Source organism: Poecilia reticulata, linkage group LG3 (genome assembly GCF_000633615.1).
Source record: "Poecilia reticulata strain Guanapo linkage group LG3, Guppy_female_1.0+MT, whole genome shotgun sequence".
Taxonomy (NCBI): Eukaryota; Metazoa; Chordata; class Actinopteri; order Cyprinodontiformes; family Poeciliidae; genus Poecilia; species Poecilia reticulata.
In genome coordinates this window covers 9,084,041-9,100,403 of record NC_024333.1, presented here as the reverse complement: position 1 = coordinate 9,100,403, position 16,363 = coordinate 9,084,041, and the positions used below count along the sequence as shown (strand labels likewise).

The 16,363-nt window shown below is 42.3% G+C and overlaps 1 protein-coding gene across 1 annotated transcript in view; it reads left to right on the top strand.

Moving 5' to 3' along the window:
• tmem208 (transmembrane protein 208) overlaps positions 1–3,157 on the top strand; it is a 4,240-nt gene extending 1,083 nt beyond the window's left edge. Inside the window, exons 2-6 of the mRNA XM_008404623.2 lie at positions 713–808; positions 1,963–2,022; positions 2,120–2,256; positions 2,346–2,430; positions 2,519–3,157. Coding sequence (XP_008402845.1) covers positions 713–808; positions 1,963–2,022; positions 2,120–2,256; positions 2,346–2,430; positions 2,519–2,656 — 516 coding nt within the window. The 3' untranslated portion in view covers positions 2,657–3,157. The remainder of the gene's footprint in view (positions 1–712; positions 809–1,962; positions 2,023–2,119; positions 2,257–2,345; positions 2,431–2,518) is intronic.
• Positions 3,158–16,363: the final 13,206 nt, after the last annotated feature.

The window sequence follows — 16,363 nt, the reverse complement described above, 5'->3', positions numbered from 1 at the left end:
TATATATATATGTGTTCAGACCTCCCAATCATTTATCATGAGAAATTTCTTATCATGTTATTAATTTTAATTTTCTTCAATTAGTGATGTTTTAACCCCCCCAAAACCGACAGCATTGTTGGGATTATTTTGACTATCTTTTCCACTAGTTGTTCCGTCAATTAGGATTACACACAGGTTTTTTTTTTTTTACTGATCAGAAGAGCTCTGAAGGTGACTGAAATATAAATGCATGGCGCACTCACTTTTCAGATTTCTATTTGCAAAAAAGAAAGAAAGATCGTGTATAATTTTCATTCTGCCTAACCATGGAGCACTACTCTGTTAGTCTGTCACATACAGTTAAGTAAAAATAAATTGAAGTTTGTGTTTGTAAAATGACAAAATGTGAAATTGCAGAAGGTGTCATCAGGCTGTGAAGAACATGATTTAATGGACAACAACTAATTTAAATGTAAGGAAATACTTTTGACTGGCTGCAACTCTTAAAAGCTTCAGCTCAACTGATGCTGAAAGAGAAATCGGAGGAGAAAGCAACTAATACTGCTGTCTATATTTTGATAAGCGATTCCTTCAGAAGGCAGGAAGTCTGTGATTAAAGTGATTATTTTGCATTTGTTGTTTGGATTGGATTTGGATGGATTGACTTGTTTTGTTCAGATTGGGAGCTGCTTCTCATTGCTCACCGAGCTCTCTGTGTTTTCTCATGAAGCCCAAAGGTAAAGTTGGAACAAAAGGAAAGAAGCAGATCTATGAGGAGAACGAGGCGACGCTCAAGTTCTACACCAGAGTCATCCTGGGAGCCAATGTGAGACACGCACGTGCGCAAACACACACACACACACACACACACACACACACACACACACACACACACACACATTCATCTTGGTCTATCTGCAGAAAAGATCCTATTAATTGATGTCATTTTTAGAATTGGCTTTGTTTTACAATTGTCAAAAAGAACAGGTAGATTATTAGTGTCACAATCAAAGTTCAGATCGATTTAAGACTCCTTTCATACTCTTTCTTACAAGCCAAAACATAAGTTAGGCAAAAAAAAAAAACACGACTTGCAAAATTATATTTGGAAGGCAACAGTATGAAAAACTAGCTGATGTTAGTCAAACTGCACGTTTGAAGAAGCGAGATGGTTAAAGCTCCTTTAGTTCTCTGTTGGTGTTCTTCTTTTTTTTGCACCAGGAAGTATTTCCGAATGGGGAGAAAAGGGTAGAAACTAGAAAGCTTCTCTCTGCCCGCTGAGCGGCAGTGCACAGCCACAGGTAGGGTAGAAGCAGTTCAATGTTAGTGTGTGCTCCGTACAGCCAGAGAAGACTCCGATCACATTCTGGCATTTTATTAAAAAACAGCTTAAGCCATAAGATTGCTATGAAAAAATATTGGTGGTATCCCCTGGTGCTGTTATCTGAGTGTCTGAATTAAAGGAACGATTTTCTTGGGTTAGATAAAAATGGGTCCAAAACCCTCTGTTTGGGAGACCTTCAGGTTCAATGTGATATGTAAGGTTTTACCAGATCACAAAAATACTAAAAAGAAATTGAAGAGAAAAAAAAAGTTTTCATTTTGATAAATTAAGCTGATTCCTGTTAAGTCTATTGCAGAGTTGCTTTTTTTCCATTCAGTATATAAAATACCTGTTGCACTAATGTAAACAATAGAAGATAATTTCCAGTTTATCATGTGACTTAAGTTTCTTACTTTTGAATACCTCTAAGTGGAAAAGTCAGTTTTGAAGCAGAAATGTACAATAATTATTTTAGGACACTGATTGGTCACGTATGAAGTGCCTCGTATTTGATTGGACGAATCATGGCGACGATCAGACATTCTGCCCTATCAGAGGTCTTTAATAGAAAACTATCACTCGCTGTTTAACGAGAACAAAAAACATTGCCCCGTTTTTGGCAAGTTTCCTCACAACTAATCAAATTTCTCCTGCAGGCAATATATGCCGCTGTGAATTTTTTAGTTTTCTACAGTTCCTCCACCTTTTGGACCTGGGTGAGTCAATTCAAGCTTCTCCTAAACTGTCAAAGCACATCTTGTTGTATTTCTTGGGTCTGAACTTGTCACGCATACACACGCTTGCTTCCTGAAGCTGCTGCTGCTGTTCGCTCTCGCCGTGTACGTTGGGAGCTACCGCTCCATGTCGGCCATGGCCAAGCCCGCGTTTGCTGAGGACGGGAGTCTGCTGGATGGAGGAATAGACCTAAACATGGAGCAGGGAATGGCAGAGTAAGTTTTTATTTAATATAGTAGATAAGTTACAGTGTTAGTGTTTGTGAGATGATAATTTCTGCTGTTTTCTTCTTTTTTGGTTTTAGGCACCTAAAAGATGTAATCTTGCTCACTGCCATCGTTCAAGTGCTTAGCACCCTCTCTGCTTATTTCTGGTACCTTTGGCTGCTGGTGAGAACATTTTCCAGAAGGTGTCAAGAAAATTCGTACCATTTCTGATGCTTTATTCCCTGATAACATCTTTGCGTGTGTGTTTCAGGCCCCGGCTCGGGCTCTTCACCTGCTTTGGGTGAACTTTTTGGGTCCCTGGTTTATGGCAGAAAACCCCTCGGCGCCGGAGGAGGTGAATGAGAAAAAGCAGAGGAGGCAAGAGCGCAGACAGGTGAAGCGGTTCTGATGCTGCGGAGCAGACTGAGCAGTATTTTTATACACAACACAATCTAATATACAGAAAGCGGGGAACTCGTAAGTTATGCAGGAAGAAATTTTTTTGTTATTACGTTAAATCCAGTAGAAATCGGATACAGTGGAATCTTGTTTTCTGTGTTTGTTTTCTTTCCGCTTTCTCACGTAATCAAATTTTCTCCCTAAATTATGAAATGAAATGTTCCCTATTTAGATGATGTCTCCGTCCAAATCGCATTTGTCTTCATGACAAGATTTACGAGTTTAGCTCTTGCAGATGCTTTCATGCCGCCACCCCCTGCTGATCTCTCTCTTTTTTTTTTTTGTTCCACACCACTGTCCAAAACAAACTTGTAATGTCATGTCTTTCATTTTAATTTTAGTTTTCCTTGTTTTTAAGTCCTCTGTAACAATCTCTGTATTGTCACAAAATCAAACTCGAAAGCCTTAATAAGAGAATGGGAACAACTTTGCAATAAAAGGTCTCCGTGTGCGTTTGTGAGTTTTTTTATGACAGAAGAGCTGCAAAACGCAAGGATGAATTAAAACTGCAGTGACTTAAAAAAATAGGTTTTTCTAAAAAGGTTAAAAAACGTTTTTAGTTAAAGAGTTCTCCAAAATGAGTTTACATATTTCATACTATTCATGAATAAACACAACAAAAGTGTTTTCATTCCGGTGTGTAATATATTGTTAGGTACATATACAGGACACCATTTCTTTTAGATAAACTAAAGGGACTATTATTCTTGTATTTCCTATTTCATATTAATTCGTTGCTTAGAAACCGAATCTACAAAACTTTTTGGTGACCAGTACATCCAGTTCTTTGAAGAGGTTATGGTCAAACTTTCTGAGGCAGGAGCAACACACCCAACCATCCACCTCAATGTGGTTTGATGAAATAGATTTTCCCTCTATTGTATGATAATCTCCTCTTTGAAGAGTTCAAATATAATGCACAATAATAACAAAAGGTAAAACAAAAGTGCACCTTTTTAAATTCCAGGTTTTTTCTGAAGCTCCTTAAGTTCTTTAAATGCAACCAGAAAAGTGCACAAATAATTTCCACTGTCCTGTTCTTTGTTAAACAAAAATGAAGTACAAACAGAAGAAAATAACTAGTTTTACAGCAGAACCAGATGCAGTTAGTTTTCAGCATCCTTGTGGAGGAGATTTTGCTCCACTTTTCTTCAGTGAGTCACTGAGGTTTTCAAACTTTTCGTTTTTGCAAAGTTCCCCGAATGGCCCACAGCAGGATTTCAGTTTGCTTAACGTTTAAACGTCTAATCTTTGCGCCGTCCTGTTGCAGACTAGCTGCTGCGTTTGGCGTTTGTTGTCATGTTAATGGACAGACGGCGTAACATTTGACCCCATAGAACATGAAGGTATTCATTGGAGTTCATGTCTGACTCGGTCACCGCCGACCATGAAATATACTCTGATGTGCTAATTCACAACATTTGATTTGAAATGGGGCCACACCTCACACGCACTGCTTCTCTGTGTGACGTCATGGAGAAATAAAAACAAACCAGCCACGATGTTGGAGAGAGGATTGTGGAGCTCCTTCAATCGGGTTTGATCCTGGATTACAATTTCCAGATGTCCATCACGTGAACTGTGATGATCAACATCGAAGCAAAGCAATAAGATCATGAGAAGATGCTGGTTGTACCAACATAGGCTGAAAAACCACTCAGAGAGGAAGAAGCAATTACTCCAAAGGAAGCCAGATTCCACTTTGATAGTGGAGAGAAATCCTGTGGTGTAACGAAAGGCTGGAAGCGTCATGTCGTGGGGTTATTGTGCTAAAGGAAGGGTTGGTGCATGAAGAAAATGCTGAGATATCGAAGCAACATATCAAGATATCTGCCGGGAACAGGAAGCTTAGCCACAGTTGGGTCTTCAAAACTGACAATCACCCAAAACATACTGCCAAGTTAGATGTTAAGTTACTGAAAGACAACAAAATTAATGTTTCATATCAGTCTGATGGAAAAAAAAAAAAAAACTTTCAGGCAGAGCTGAAAGTGAACCCACAAACCTGACCCAGTTGCACCAGTTCTTTCAGGGAAAATGGGCCAAAATTCCAGGAAATGAACACGTAAAGAAGAAATCATGCAGCTTACAAAGCAATTCTGTACAACCACTAATGAATAGTATGTAAACTTATGAATCTGAAGGAAGTTAAACATTGTCTTAAAAAGATTCTCTCATTATTTAGACATTTAGGAGGTAATGTCGGCAATGTAACCCAACCCGAGCAGGAAAGACTTTGTCTGGTTTAACGTTGGAAAGCCAGAAAACAAAGAAAAAAGGGTTATGTTTGTACAGTTTGCGCAAATATCTGGTTTCAGTTGTAGCTATTAATAAACATCAATATACGATTCATAAATTCGGTTTTGTTGAAGTGCGAGGCCGGGGGAATTGGTTTCGGATTGCCTGAGACTCTCCTCTGATTGTTCTCAGCTGCGTCTCCATGGCTCTGTTGGGTCGGAGAGATTTTTGGTTTTCAGTGCAGCGTGACGCGATTTGATTTATTCTCCTCAAAAAAAAAAAAAAAAATCTTCTGCTGATTGTTCGTCAATAGTCGAATCAGCAATAATCTCCCACTTGCCATTAAGCTTGAAGTGCCGCGGCCTCCTGAATGAGCAGACAGCTTTAGTGGGTTTTCCACGCGGCGTGCAGACAAAATCTGTCAGAAATGATTATTAATTGGAGCGTCACATTTAATGGCAGTAGCTGCAACACTTCAAAACACTCATAAGTCAACACTCAGCGGCTCTTGAAACTGCTCGCCCATTTAGGATTAGTCGCTGGGACTGACAGATAAATGCGCAGATGACAGCTTAATCCCTAAATACTGAAGATATGTTAAACCTCTCAGTGCAGCTTCCGTTTTCGCCCAGTGACTTTAGCCTTATCCTCGAGGCAAAACGCTGCCTCCTCTGAGTTGCTCTGTGTATCCACTGTTGACAAAGTGAATCGAGTGATTAAGCCGCAGCTCCAAAGAGAGCCAGTGGGCCGGTAAAGCTCCGGTCTACTCCCAATAAAACTGCAAATTTGCTCAACAAGCTAAAACCTGCCGTGTTTTTTAGCGCCGAGTCTCTGGCACGGTGCGAGGACAAAACAAAAACCTTTGCTTTTATCCAGTGCAGAAATCTAAGCAGATCCCCTTTCTGCTAACTCTATACATTTACGCCCATATTCCCTGAAGAGCTCCCAAAATGCCTTCTCCTTGTTTTCCTGCGTCTTTTCCCTCCTTCGTCCCAGCCTTGCGGTCCTATACTGTCTCTATTATAGGGTTATAAACAAAGTAGCCAAAATTAGAGCAGCTCTGCATCCAGTTGTCAGGGCCAATCCCAGATGTGGGCTTTGAGATGGACCATGCTGCAGTGTAATTTAGACCTGGGGCCACTCACTTGCATGTAACCCGTCTTCCCCCCACCTCTGCCCTCCCTGCACACTCTCCCAAACACACAAAACCCCCGCATATGTTCTCCGTGATCGGGAAAAGCATGTGCAGCAATGTGCAATGTTGCTGTTTATGTCAACTGCCCTCCGAAGTATTTCTTACAATAATGCGCTTCACGGAGGAATCTCTGTGTTGCTTGGGCGAGGTCTTTGTTTACAGTGGCGATAAAACCCGGTTCATCCCGACAACATGAAATGAGGGAGTCGGAGTTGCATTCCTTTTTCCCTGCTTAGTTTGCGAAGCTTGGGGAGAAAACAAACCCCAACGACAGAGCTGTAGGTGTGGCTTTAAAAGTGAAAATGAATGCTGGCACGTTGAGAATCATCTGGGCTGAGATTAAAAGAAGACACTTAGGACAATTGAAATACATCTCTTTGTCTGGGTCCAACAAAACGCAAATATTCCCTTTGCGGATCCCCTTGGACTTTGCCGAATCAGACAAAACAGGAAATTGGAGGGCATTTGGGCGACAGTCGAGCCTTTGACCTTTGAACCCCCAGCAATCCCAGTCTTTGAAGTCCAGAGGGAGAATCACAAGCAATTACATGCAATGCCGAGAGCGTCCCCTTGAACGTTCAGCCCGCGCTGCGTAAACAGAACCGGAGCGCCTCGGAGTGTGTTTGGCAGAGCCGTGGGTGTCCTTCTAGGGTCCTTCAGCTGGACTCTGTTTTTTGGGCCTTGTTTTGTCTAAACCGACCCACCCACTGCGCGCCGTATGGGTTGCAGCGAAGCGGCGCTCGTGCTCAAACCGGTTTCTTCGATTCAAAGAAAGCCCTTTAAAAGACCAAAACCCAGCAGATGGTGATCCACTTTCTCCTCACTATTTCTAGAATCGTCATCATCCGGCTCAAAGATGACACCGGCCGGCCAGCGTTCACAGCTCTGGCCGGAGCCTTAAAAGGAAGCTGTCAAGAATTCCTGCAGCATTTGACTCCTGAGTGTGGGTGGGTGAATGTGTGCGTGTGTGTGCCTGCTTGTTTAACTCTTGTTTAGAGGACATGCATCTGTTTGCAGTAACTCTGTGGCAACCTGAGAAAAAACAAAACAAAAAAAAGAAACAGAACGAGCCTCTTAAGTTTTAAGGTGAGCGCTTTGTTTAGAGAGAGGCAGGTCACTTTTATGGCCACAGTTATGTCTGGAGGGAATTTACTGAAGTCAGCGTAATGTCCTGTGAAGTGATGGAGACATTTTGAGCTTAAGTCTTGGTGGCAAACGCTCCACCCTCTTGGGGATTAGGGGATTGTCACCTCTGCTAAACGTCTCACTTCGTCCCGCTGCCAGGCTGTCACCTGCTGCTGCTTGTCACCACCGCAAAACTGAATGCAGATCAATAAAGCCACAAAACGACACATCTGAAATCTCATCATGCATGCCACAGTTAAATATAGGTGAATTCAATAAATCAAATCACACCTCAACACCAGGCGCCGCCATTCGCCTTTCGAAAACATAAATTCATCTGTAAATATGGAACTGCGGCGTGCATAATGATGAATTTAATGGTGGCGTGTAAACACCTTGTTGAAAACGATCTATTCCTGTTTAACTGCTGCTGGTTAAAATGTCTGCTACTGTTCGAGCAAGGCGAATATGAGGTGAAGCAATCCCAAAAGGCCGTAAAGGTGAAAATTGTGTCTAGTGCATCTTTTATGTTTCATGGTGAGCTAAAAATGGATAGAATACACCCTTTGATGAAGATCACCAAGTTTGTTATTAACCAGTTTGGTTTCTTTGAGACATTTTTCATAGAGATAAAAGTGGTGAGCAGCTTAAAATAAACTACTGTTAGCAGTGTCGGGGTTAACTGAAACACGCACTATAATGTAAATAAACTGCGACCAATATAATTGGAACTTTTGTACATAAATAGTGAACATTTTTCTTTACAAGTGGATGTTAACAGCTCAGTAACAATTACAAATGTGCAAAAGTCTTTGTGGATATTCGGCTGTTTTCAAAAAAAACAAAATTCCACTAAACAGGAAATGAAATTAAAATCACAATTGAATAAGCTTCTTCACGCTGTAAGTCATTACAAATAATGGTAGTGACCAATGGCGGTTTCTGATGTAGGCGCTCTGGATAGGACTGCCTCTGGCGGCGACAGATGTAAGCAATACCTTCCAATGACAGACAGAACTTTTTATGAACTGTGCAATGCTGTGAGAGCTCTGGTGGAGCCAGCCTCGCATTATCCAAAAACAAAAAAATAACCATCGTCCTCCGACTATTTCCTGTCTTCTCCTTCGTAGTTTTTAACTTTATTAGTAGTAACATCCGGCCGTTGATCACATGACTCGGGTGATGCGAAAAAAGTGTTACAATTGCAATTTTCTATTTCAATACAGATGGAAAACATCTGGCAAAACTTTGTCGAAAAAAAGTTTTTTCAAAGTTAGCATGTTTCCGTTAAGCAAATGTATTTTTGTGTTTAATTTGTGCAATTTTATGTTAAATGGAAACACAACTAATGAATTCAAAGTCTGCAGCATATAGTAAGTGATTGCATAAATATTGATCCAATTTAAAGTGACTGACCAAATTAAAACAGAAATCCAGCTAAGTGATGTGAAGCAGAGATCACCTGGGTGCAAGATGATTAGATGTGTCTGGAAGGTCCCTGTTTCATCAACATTCCTGCCACAGTTACAACATGAGGGCAAATAAAAACAAAACACTCCCAGCATCGAACAAGAAAAGGATGACAGAAAAGTATCAGTCAGGAGTAGGGAACAAAATGGTTCTCAACTCACAGGACATCACAGAAATTTTAGCTAAATTCATCATTAATGAATAGAGCTGGCCTACACAAAAAGCTAAACATTGTGATTGCCACTTAAACCATTTGAAGAGACCACACACAGCAGCTGTTGTCCTGGTTCTTTATCAGACATCTGCATGGGAAAGTGACACACCGCTGCAAAAAGCTCACCTGACGGGTCAATAATGTAACTTTTTTGTCCCTCACGTTTGGAAAACACTGAGCACTGCTCGTCGCCACAAATGCCACCAAAAAATCCTCATGGTAATGAGGATTTTTCAAAGTGTCAAATCCTGAAAAGACTGAAAGATGGGGGGACTTTATCTGCCAGTGCAGGAACTATAGAGTGACTTTCAGATGCATCCCTGCTTCAATATATTTGAATTAAAAATCTGGGCTCCTTCAGATTTAGGTTGAATTTAGGAATTGCTTTCTGCAAGGCAACAGCCTACCAGAGAGCTAGAACTTTATTTGATTCATCTTAGTGATCTTTGTTTCCCTTTATCCATCTTCTGCTGTTCTCTCCTCACTTCAAATCATCCACTGATTTGATGCAAAATACAACTTATCCTCGATCGGGAAATGATTTAGTTTCAAAAGCCACACAGCAATCCTCCCTCCAATCATTTTTTTTTTTTTTTTTACTTTTTAGCTGTTTGATGTTTCATTGGGCAAAAAAATAAATAAAAGTGAGTCAGTGGATGACTGCAGGCTTCAGTAGTGCGAGTGGCGCCAGAGCCTGCATGACTCCCGCTGAACAAGGATCAGTGACGGACAGTCTCCATCGCAGCGGGTTCCCTTCCTCTTCCTTTGTTTTTGCCCCGCTTCCTTCCACGTTTTCTTCAGTTCTGTTCCCCCCCCCATTGAAGTCTAAACAAACTACAATGCTGTGAAAGTAAACAAATGCACAAATATCATGTCACACAACGTTGGCACTCACCCAACTGGGACCCAGTTTATGAGGACCCTAAAAGGTGCATGATTCTGATACATTCCCAGGAAGGGAAAACATGACATGGGGATATAGTGTATGAACATGGGACGTGACTGTGATGCAGTAAAATAGGTGTGTGTGTGTGCACGTGCGTGTGCGGGTGTGTGTGTGTGTTTCTTTCATTGAGCTGGCAAAACCAGGGTCTGTGCTTCATCAGAGAGATGATAACTTTACGTAACTGTGATTGTCATAAAACATCAGTATTAGATGTTGTATTTTCTGAAATGTTGGCTTTGTCTGTGTTTCCAAGCTGCTTTTGCGTTTGCCTTGCTGTTTGTTTTCATTCACAACACACCCAAATATGGGCAATAGACAAACAAGAGAAGATAGCAGAAAGTGGCATGCAACACAGCTCATCAGGAGGCCCCATCTGCACACAGCCAAGCAAACATGTTTTCCAGCAGCGTCTCCAACGATCGACTTGATAAGGGAGGCTATCGTCGAGCTTCACAATGTCCATTAAGTCTAACAGGATATACAATCAAGAGGAATCTACCAAATAATCTCCACTTCAGTAGAGTTCAGTAGAGAAATCTGATCCTTCCGATGATAATAATTTCCTGATGGAACATGAGCAAGTCATTTTAATGCTCTGTGTGAAAACAAAACAATAAGTCTGCATCGCCTGCCGTCGCATGCGACAGACTTTATCACGAGAATCCCAAATGTTTTCAGTCAGACTCAAATGCCGTGTTGACTCAGCGTCAAGCATTCAGCTGCGTGTCAATGAGTCCTCGAACGCGTCTTTATGCAATAAGACTTTCCAAATTTGTGCCCCGTGATCGCGCTTTTCCACCATTCGAGCCCTTCCATCCCCACCCACCTCATGCTATTACAGCACATGTATAATGGAAGTGTAGATTAATGGTTAATTTCCAGGAAACTTGTGTGTTCTGTCGCAAAGTGCTTTCCATTAATTAGGGACTCTGTTTCTCAGAACAGAGTACAGCGAGGAGACGAGTGATTAATGACCCAACTAGTGCAGTCAGCAGCCCGTTCAGACCCAGTGGCGAGCGCAAGAGTCAAAGCAGCAAAGACAGAGCAAGAAAAATAAATAATGTGGGCACCGGCAGAAAAAAAAAAAAAAGGTATGGGATTTCATTGAAAGGTTAGACGGGTTCAGTTTCAAAGCCAAGAGAGGTTTGATGTGTCTCCTCTGGTGCCAGAGTCCAGCAGATGTTGACGTCTGTGTTTAGAGCAGAGAAATGTTATCGAGGAAACTTCAGGTCCTTGACTTTCACTTTATCAAGGTGAGAAGTTTGTTCAGTTGAAGGTAAATGGCCTCCTGATGAGAGAAGATCAGCACTTTTACATCTACTTTGTTAGTGTATGGAAAGGTCATACAACACCATACCTCCAGGTAGATATTAGTTTACAGTATCATAAATTTTCAACATAATTTTTCCTCCTGAGTAGCAAGATGTATTATTTTTATTTTATTTTGTTTCATTTTTTTGCTACTATTTTGTCTAATATCTGTCCACATATTGCCAACTTCATAGTAAAGCAGTTAAACTAGCAAAATTCAACTATCTACCTCAGATTAGACTGATTTAATTTTACCGGTTAGACAAATTAATTGTTGGAGAAACATCACAAATCCTAGAAGTTGCATGAGGGAACAATAAGAGATTAAATGAACGTTAAAGCTGTGATTGCTTTATGAATGGAGGTACTTTGACCTGCAACATAATTGGTGCAAGTCATATCTCTGGCTGTCCTGCTATCTTGAGTGTCTGCAGGGAGAGTCGGACAGTCATGTACTATTCTCCTCCTGCAGCAGGATATTTAACAGATCAACATCACAATCCATAACACTCTGTGGTGACCCTGAGCCTCTACAGGGATCTGAGGACGGTCACCTGAACCCGGGCTTCAGTCCTGCAGTGGGCCAGTCCAGGGTCAGGTATAGTGCATAAATCTCCCTTTAGTGAACAAGAAAATATGGAATAGTTGCACAAAGGTTTAATAAAGTTAATAGAAACAAACAACGATGCTGAGATTCCTGTTCACACATTCTCCTCCAACAGTCAAGGGACTGCGGACGTGAATTAGCTTTTGCTATAAACTTTTAACAGCACATCAAATGGTGACATTTAGTTTGAGATGGACATTGTCCCTTTTTAAATAAAGTTTATTAAGACTCACTCGACGAAGCAACGTTTTACTGTTCTTATCTGACAAAAGTCAATCGGTTTAGTCTTCTGCTGCTGTAGCCCAGTATTCCCATGTTGTGCATTCTGAAAAGCTCTTCGGTGGCTGGGCTCCTGGTGGATGAGATCCGCCTGGAGTTCCTTAAGGCTCTGGATGTTGTAGGGTTGTGTTGACTCACGCGACTCTGCAATATCGCATGGACATCGGGGGCAGTTCCCCTGGATTGGCAGACTGGGGTGGTGGTCCCCCTGTTTAAAAAGGGGGACCGGAGGGTGTGCTCCAATTACAGGGGGGTCACACTCTTAAGCCTSCCTGGTAAGGTCTATTCAGGGGTCCTGGAGAGGAGGGTCCGTYGGATAGTCGAACCTCGGATTCAGGAAGAGCAGTGTGGTTTTCATCCTGGTCGTGGAACACTGGACCAGCTCTACACCCTCAGCAGGGTCCTGGAGGGTGCATGGGAGTTCGCCCAACCAGTCTACATGTGTTTTGTGGACTTGGAGAAGGCGTTTGACTGTGTCCCCAGGGGGGCCTTGTGGGGGTTTCTCCAGGAGTATGGGGTACCGGGCCCTTTGATACGGCCTGTCAGGTCCCTGTATGACCGGTGTCAGAGTCTTAGATGTTGTATTTTCTGAAATGTTGGCTTACTGTCCGCATTGCCGGCAGTAAGTCGGGCTCGTTTCCGGTGAGAGTGGGACTCCGCCAAGGCTGCCCTTTGTCACCGATTCTGTTCATTACGTTCATGGACAGAATTTCTAGGCGCAGTCGAGGTGTTGAGGGGATCCGTTTTGGTGGCTTTAGGATCACATCTCTGCTTTTTGCGGATGATGTGGTCCTGTTGGCTTCATCAGACCGTGATCTGCAGCTCTCACTGGAGCGGTTCGCGGCCGAGTGTGAAGMGGSCGGGATGAGGCTCAGTGCCTCCAAATCCGAGGCCATGGTCTGGCCATGGAAGACCCAGGACACGCTGGAGGGACTAAGATGCGGTTGCCCTTTTAACGTTTTAAATGCCTCCAACATTCAGCAATATGCTATTTCCCTCTTTTCCCTATTTTGTATCATTCTCAGTAAACGATAAAAAGGTTTGTAAATCTTAGCAGGTCAGTAGCATCTGAAATACTCGGACACCACATCTGTCACAAACAACCATGTTCAAAGTCACCTAAATCCTCTGATGCTCTCTGTGAATCTAAAAAGTGTGTTCATCACTTTCAGATGCCTAAAATACCCCGAATTGCTGCCACAGGCTGATTTGCTATATGCATTAACTAGCAAATTATCAGGTATAATACAGTAGGCAGTCTTTATATGTTAGTTTACTATATTCTAGTGGTTTCTGCAGGCCTGTGCCTTTTATTTAAACGCTGGCTAGTCCCTTTTAGCTGGAAAGAGGCAGAGAGAGAGATAAATGAGGTAGCTGGGTAATGTCAGTGACTGTTGGCAGTGATTGTGTGCAGGGATTCCTACAGACATCAGATTAAGAGGGCAGCCTGGCCTGACTCCAAAGGTCTGGTCCGGCATTATCTCCAGCACCCCGGACTGTTTTCATAACGGGGCCTCCCAGTCTCTCCAGTGCTGCTCTGTAAGTGGCTGGGAGTGGGCAGCTGGAGTTTGTGCGGGCCTGAATGTTTATGTATGCATGCATGCGTGTGTGAGAGCAGAATAAACTGCCGCCTTGGCGGGGCAGCACGCTGTCTGCCATATCTCTGGTGCAGCATAGCCATTAGGGAGCGATGAAGCCGATGACATGTAGTTCCTGTGACGGGCCGCCGTGGACCCAGACTCCTCTGCTGCTGCTGCTGCCCCTGCTGCTGCCGCCGCCGGTTCTGACGCTGCTGTGGGAGCCCACAGGTCTGCCGCTGGACAGACACAGAGACGCAGGGACGGAGGTTTATTTTGGGAGGTGGTTTGGTGCCGGACACCCTGTCTACTCTCCCACCAACCTTTAACACCACCGCCGCCGACACACCTCTTCCCACGCTCTTAACAATCACACACACCGACAAAAGCAACCAACATGCTTTTATTTGGCTAATGCAGTCAGAGTAATGGCCACTGATGGTCTGGGTCAGATTATTTTAAAGACTCCCATTTTTGTGTCCTCATTGTCAACAACTGAGAGAGAGCCCACTCACACGGCACCGTCCGCCGTTCAAAAACATCCAAGATCCTGTTAAAAGATGAGTGAAAAAAGTCTTAATATGATGTGACCTAAAGGCTTTTTTCCCCTCTTAGCAAAGCCCTTATCTGCATTACCACTACAAACTTAATTATGGGCAGTTCATAAACTTTTACTGAGACTTTGATCAAATGAAGCTAACATCGAGTTTTACAGGAGCAAAACACCAGAGGGGTTCAGTATAAAACAAAGGATGAATGTGTGGGGAAGTATGCCTCTCACTGGTAAGTGTGGTGGGAAATCTGTGCTGCTGTGGGAATTGCTTCTTTTTCCAAACACCAAAAGCTTACATGAATGCATGAACGTCCAAAAAATGCCATAAGATTTAAAATAACAAAAGGCTGCTGGCATTTACCAGACGCTTTCAGCGGATTGTTAATCCAAAGCATATTTCCGCCAGCAAGTCTAATAATCAGTCTTCTTCAATCCCCGTCCTGGATTCGTACTCAGGACTGTTTTCCTGCAAAGTAGCTGTGTTCAACTTTTAAGGTGTTTCTCACATCTCATTTATTTTGTTCTGTTTTTCTTTTTTACGATATCAATATATAACTCTGCTTCACAAAGAGCAGCGCTCATTACGACCTCTTTTATAACGTTTCTCATTTACGACACATTTAAAAGGCACAGACAAATCCAGTACACAGTCGTTGCTGCCAATGCTGTTATTTTTAATTGTACCACAATGTAATTGGTCATACCTTGAAAAGTGTGAGAAAACAGAGCTTTATGTAAAATTATTCATATCACCCTCATTCAGCAGAAAACTTCACTGGCATCACAACTGACTTTTAGAATGTTTTCCATTGATATTATGACAATTTTTGGAGATTAGCTTCACAAATTATCTATGAGATATAAATCAGGAATCTGACTGTGTCACTCCAAGATGTTAAATGTTGCTTCCAGTCTGAATAAGCATGTTTGTAAAACTAAAAGATTACTTTTAAACCTGAACACTTCTGCACTAACTCTACACTTGTACCCGAAATAACAAAAGTTAGAAAGCTCTTCCTCCCCCTTACGGACATATGGATGGTAATCTATATTATGTAAGGATTAACTCTCACAAATACCAAATTCCTTGGTGTATTAATACATTTTGAGAGCTATAAATGAAATTTCTGGTGTCCGCTCTGACCTCAGTGTGATCTCTGTAGACACTGAAACATGCAGAAAGCTCGTCCCACACGCTTCTCCTTAGCCTCTCTGCATCTCAGCATCCGATTGAGTTACACGGGGGAGCACATTTTGAACAGGTGCCCAGTGAAGCCGCACTCTCCAATACACCCTCTCCCATTGTAACTTGACCCTCCCTCCCACAGGCCTGGAACCTCACATAGTCGCAGATCGTGCACAGCACGTATGCATGACATGGAGTAAAGGCTTTTGACACGAGGTCTAGATGGTCTCCCTGTCCACACATGCTGACCCCCAACCTTCTCCGCCGGTCGGAGGCTGACGGAGGAGATCTGTGGGAGCAGTCATGTTGGCACAGAAACACGCCGTGAACTTGCTGGTTGAAATCCTATAACCCCCGGTTTAAATCCAGGTTGCTTATCCTTACCATTAGCAGCAATCTGAGGTCAAGAGTCTGATACAGGAACTTCTCAACATGTGCAGAAGGACCTCCTAGCCTGTGACACCAGACAACTCACTTTAGCAGATTCCTTGTGTGACGGCATCGGATAAGTGCTGATGATGTCACATTTTTAAATTATTGCGTTATTGAGCACATAAAAAAAAGATTCTGGATGAACTTTCCCTGTAAAACCTTCAATAAAACATTTTATTTGTTGTGTTTTATAAAAAAAAAGCTTTCATCTTGTTTTTTTTTTATCTATTTATTCTTCTTCTTCCTTTTTTTATTTTATTTTTATAAATTTGCACAGCAGCAGGAAGCCGATCACAGCAAGTAGGTCTTTGGTTTGAATCCCAGCCTGGGGTCTTTCAGCATGGAGTTTACATGTTTTCCCATATGGGTTTTTTCCAGTTATTCCAGCTTCCTCCCACAGTACAAAAACATGACTATAAGGTTAAATGGTCTCTCTAAATTGTCCTTATGTGAGTGTGTGTGTGTGTGCATGGTTGGTTTTCCTATGTGTATCTCTGTTGCTCTGCAATGGACTGGTAACCTGT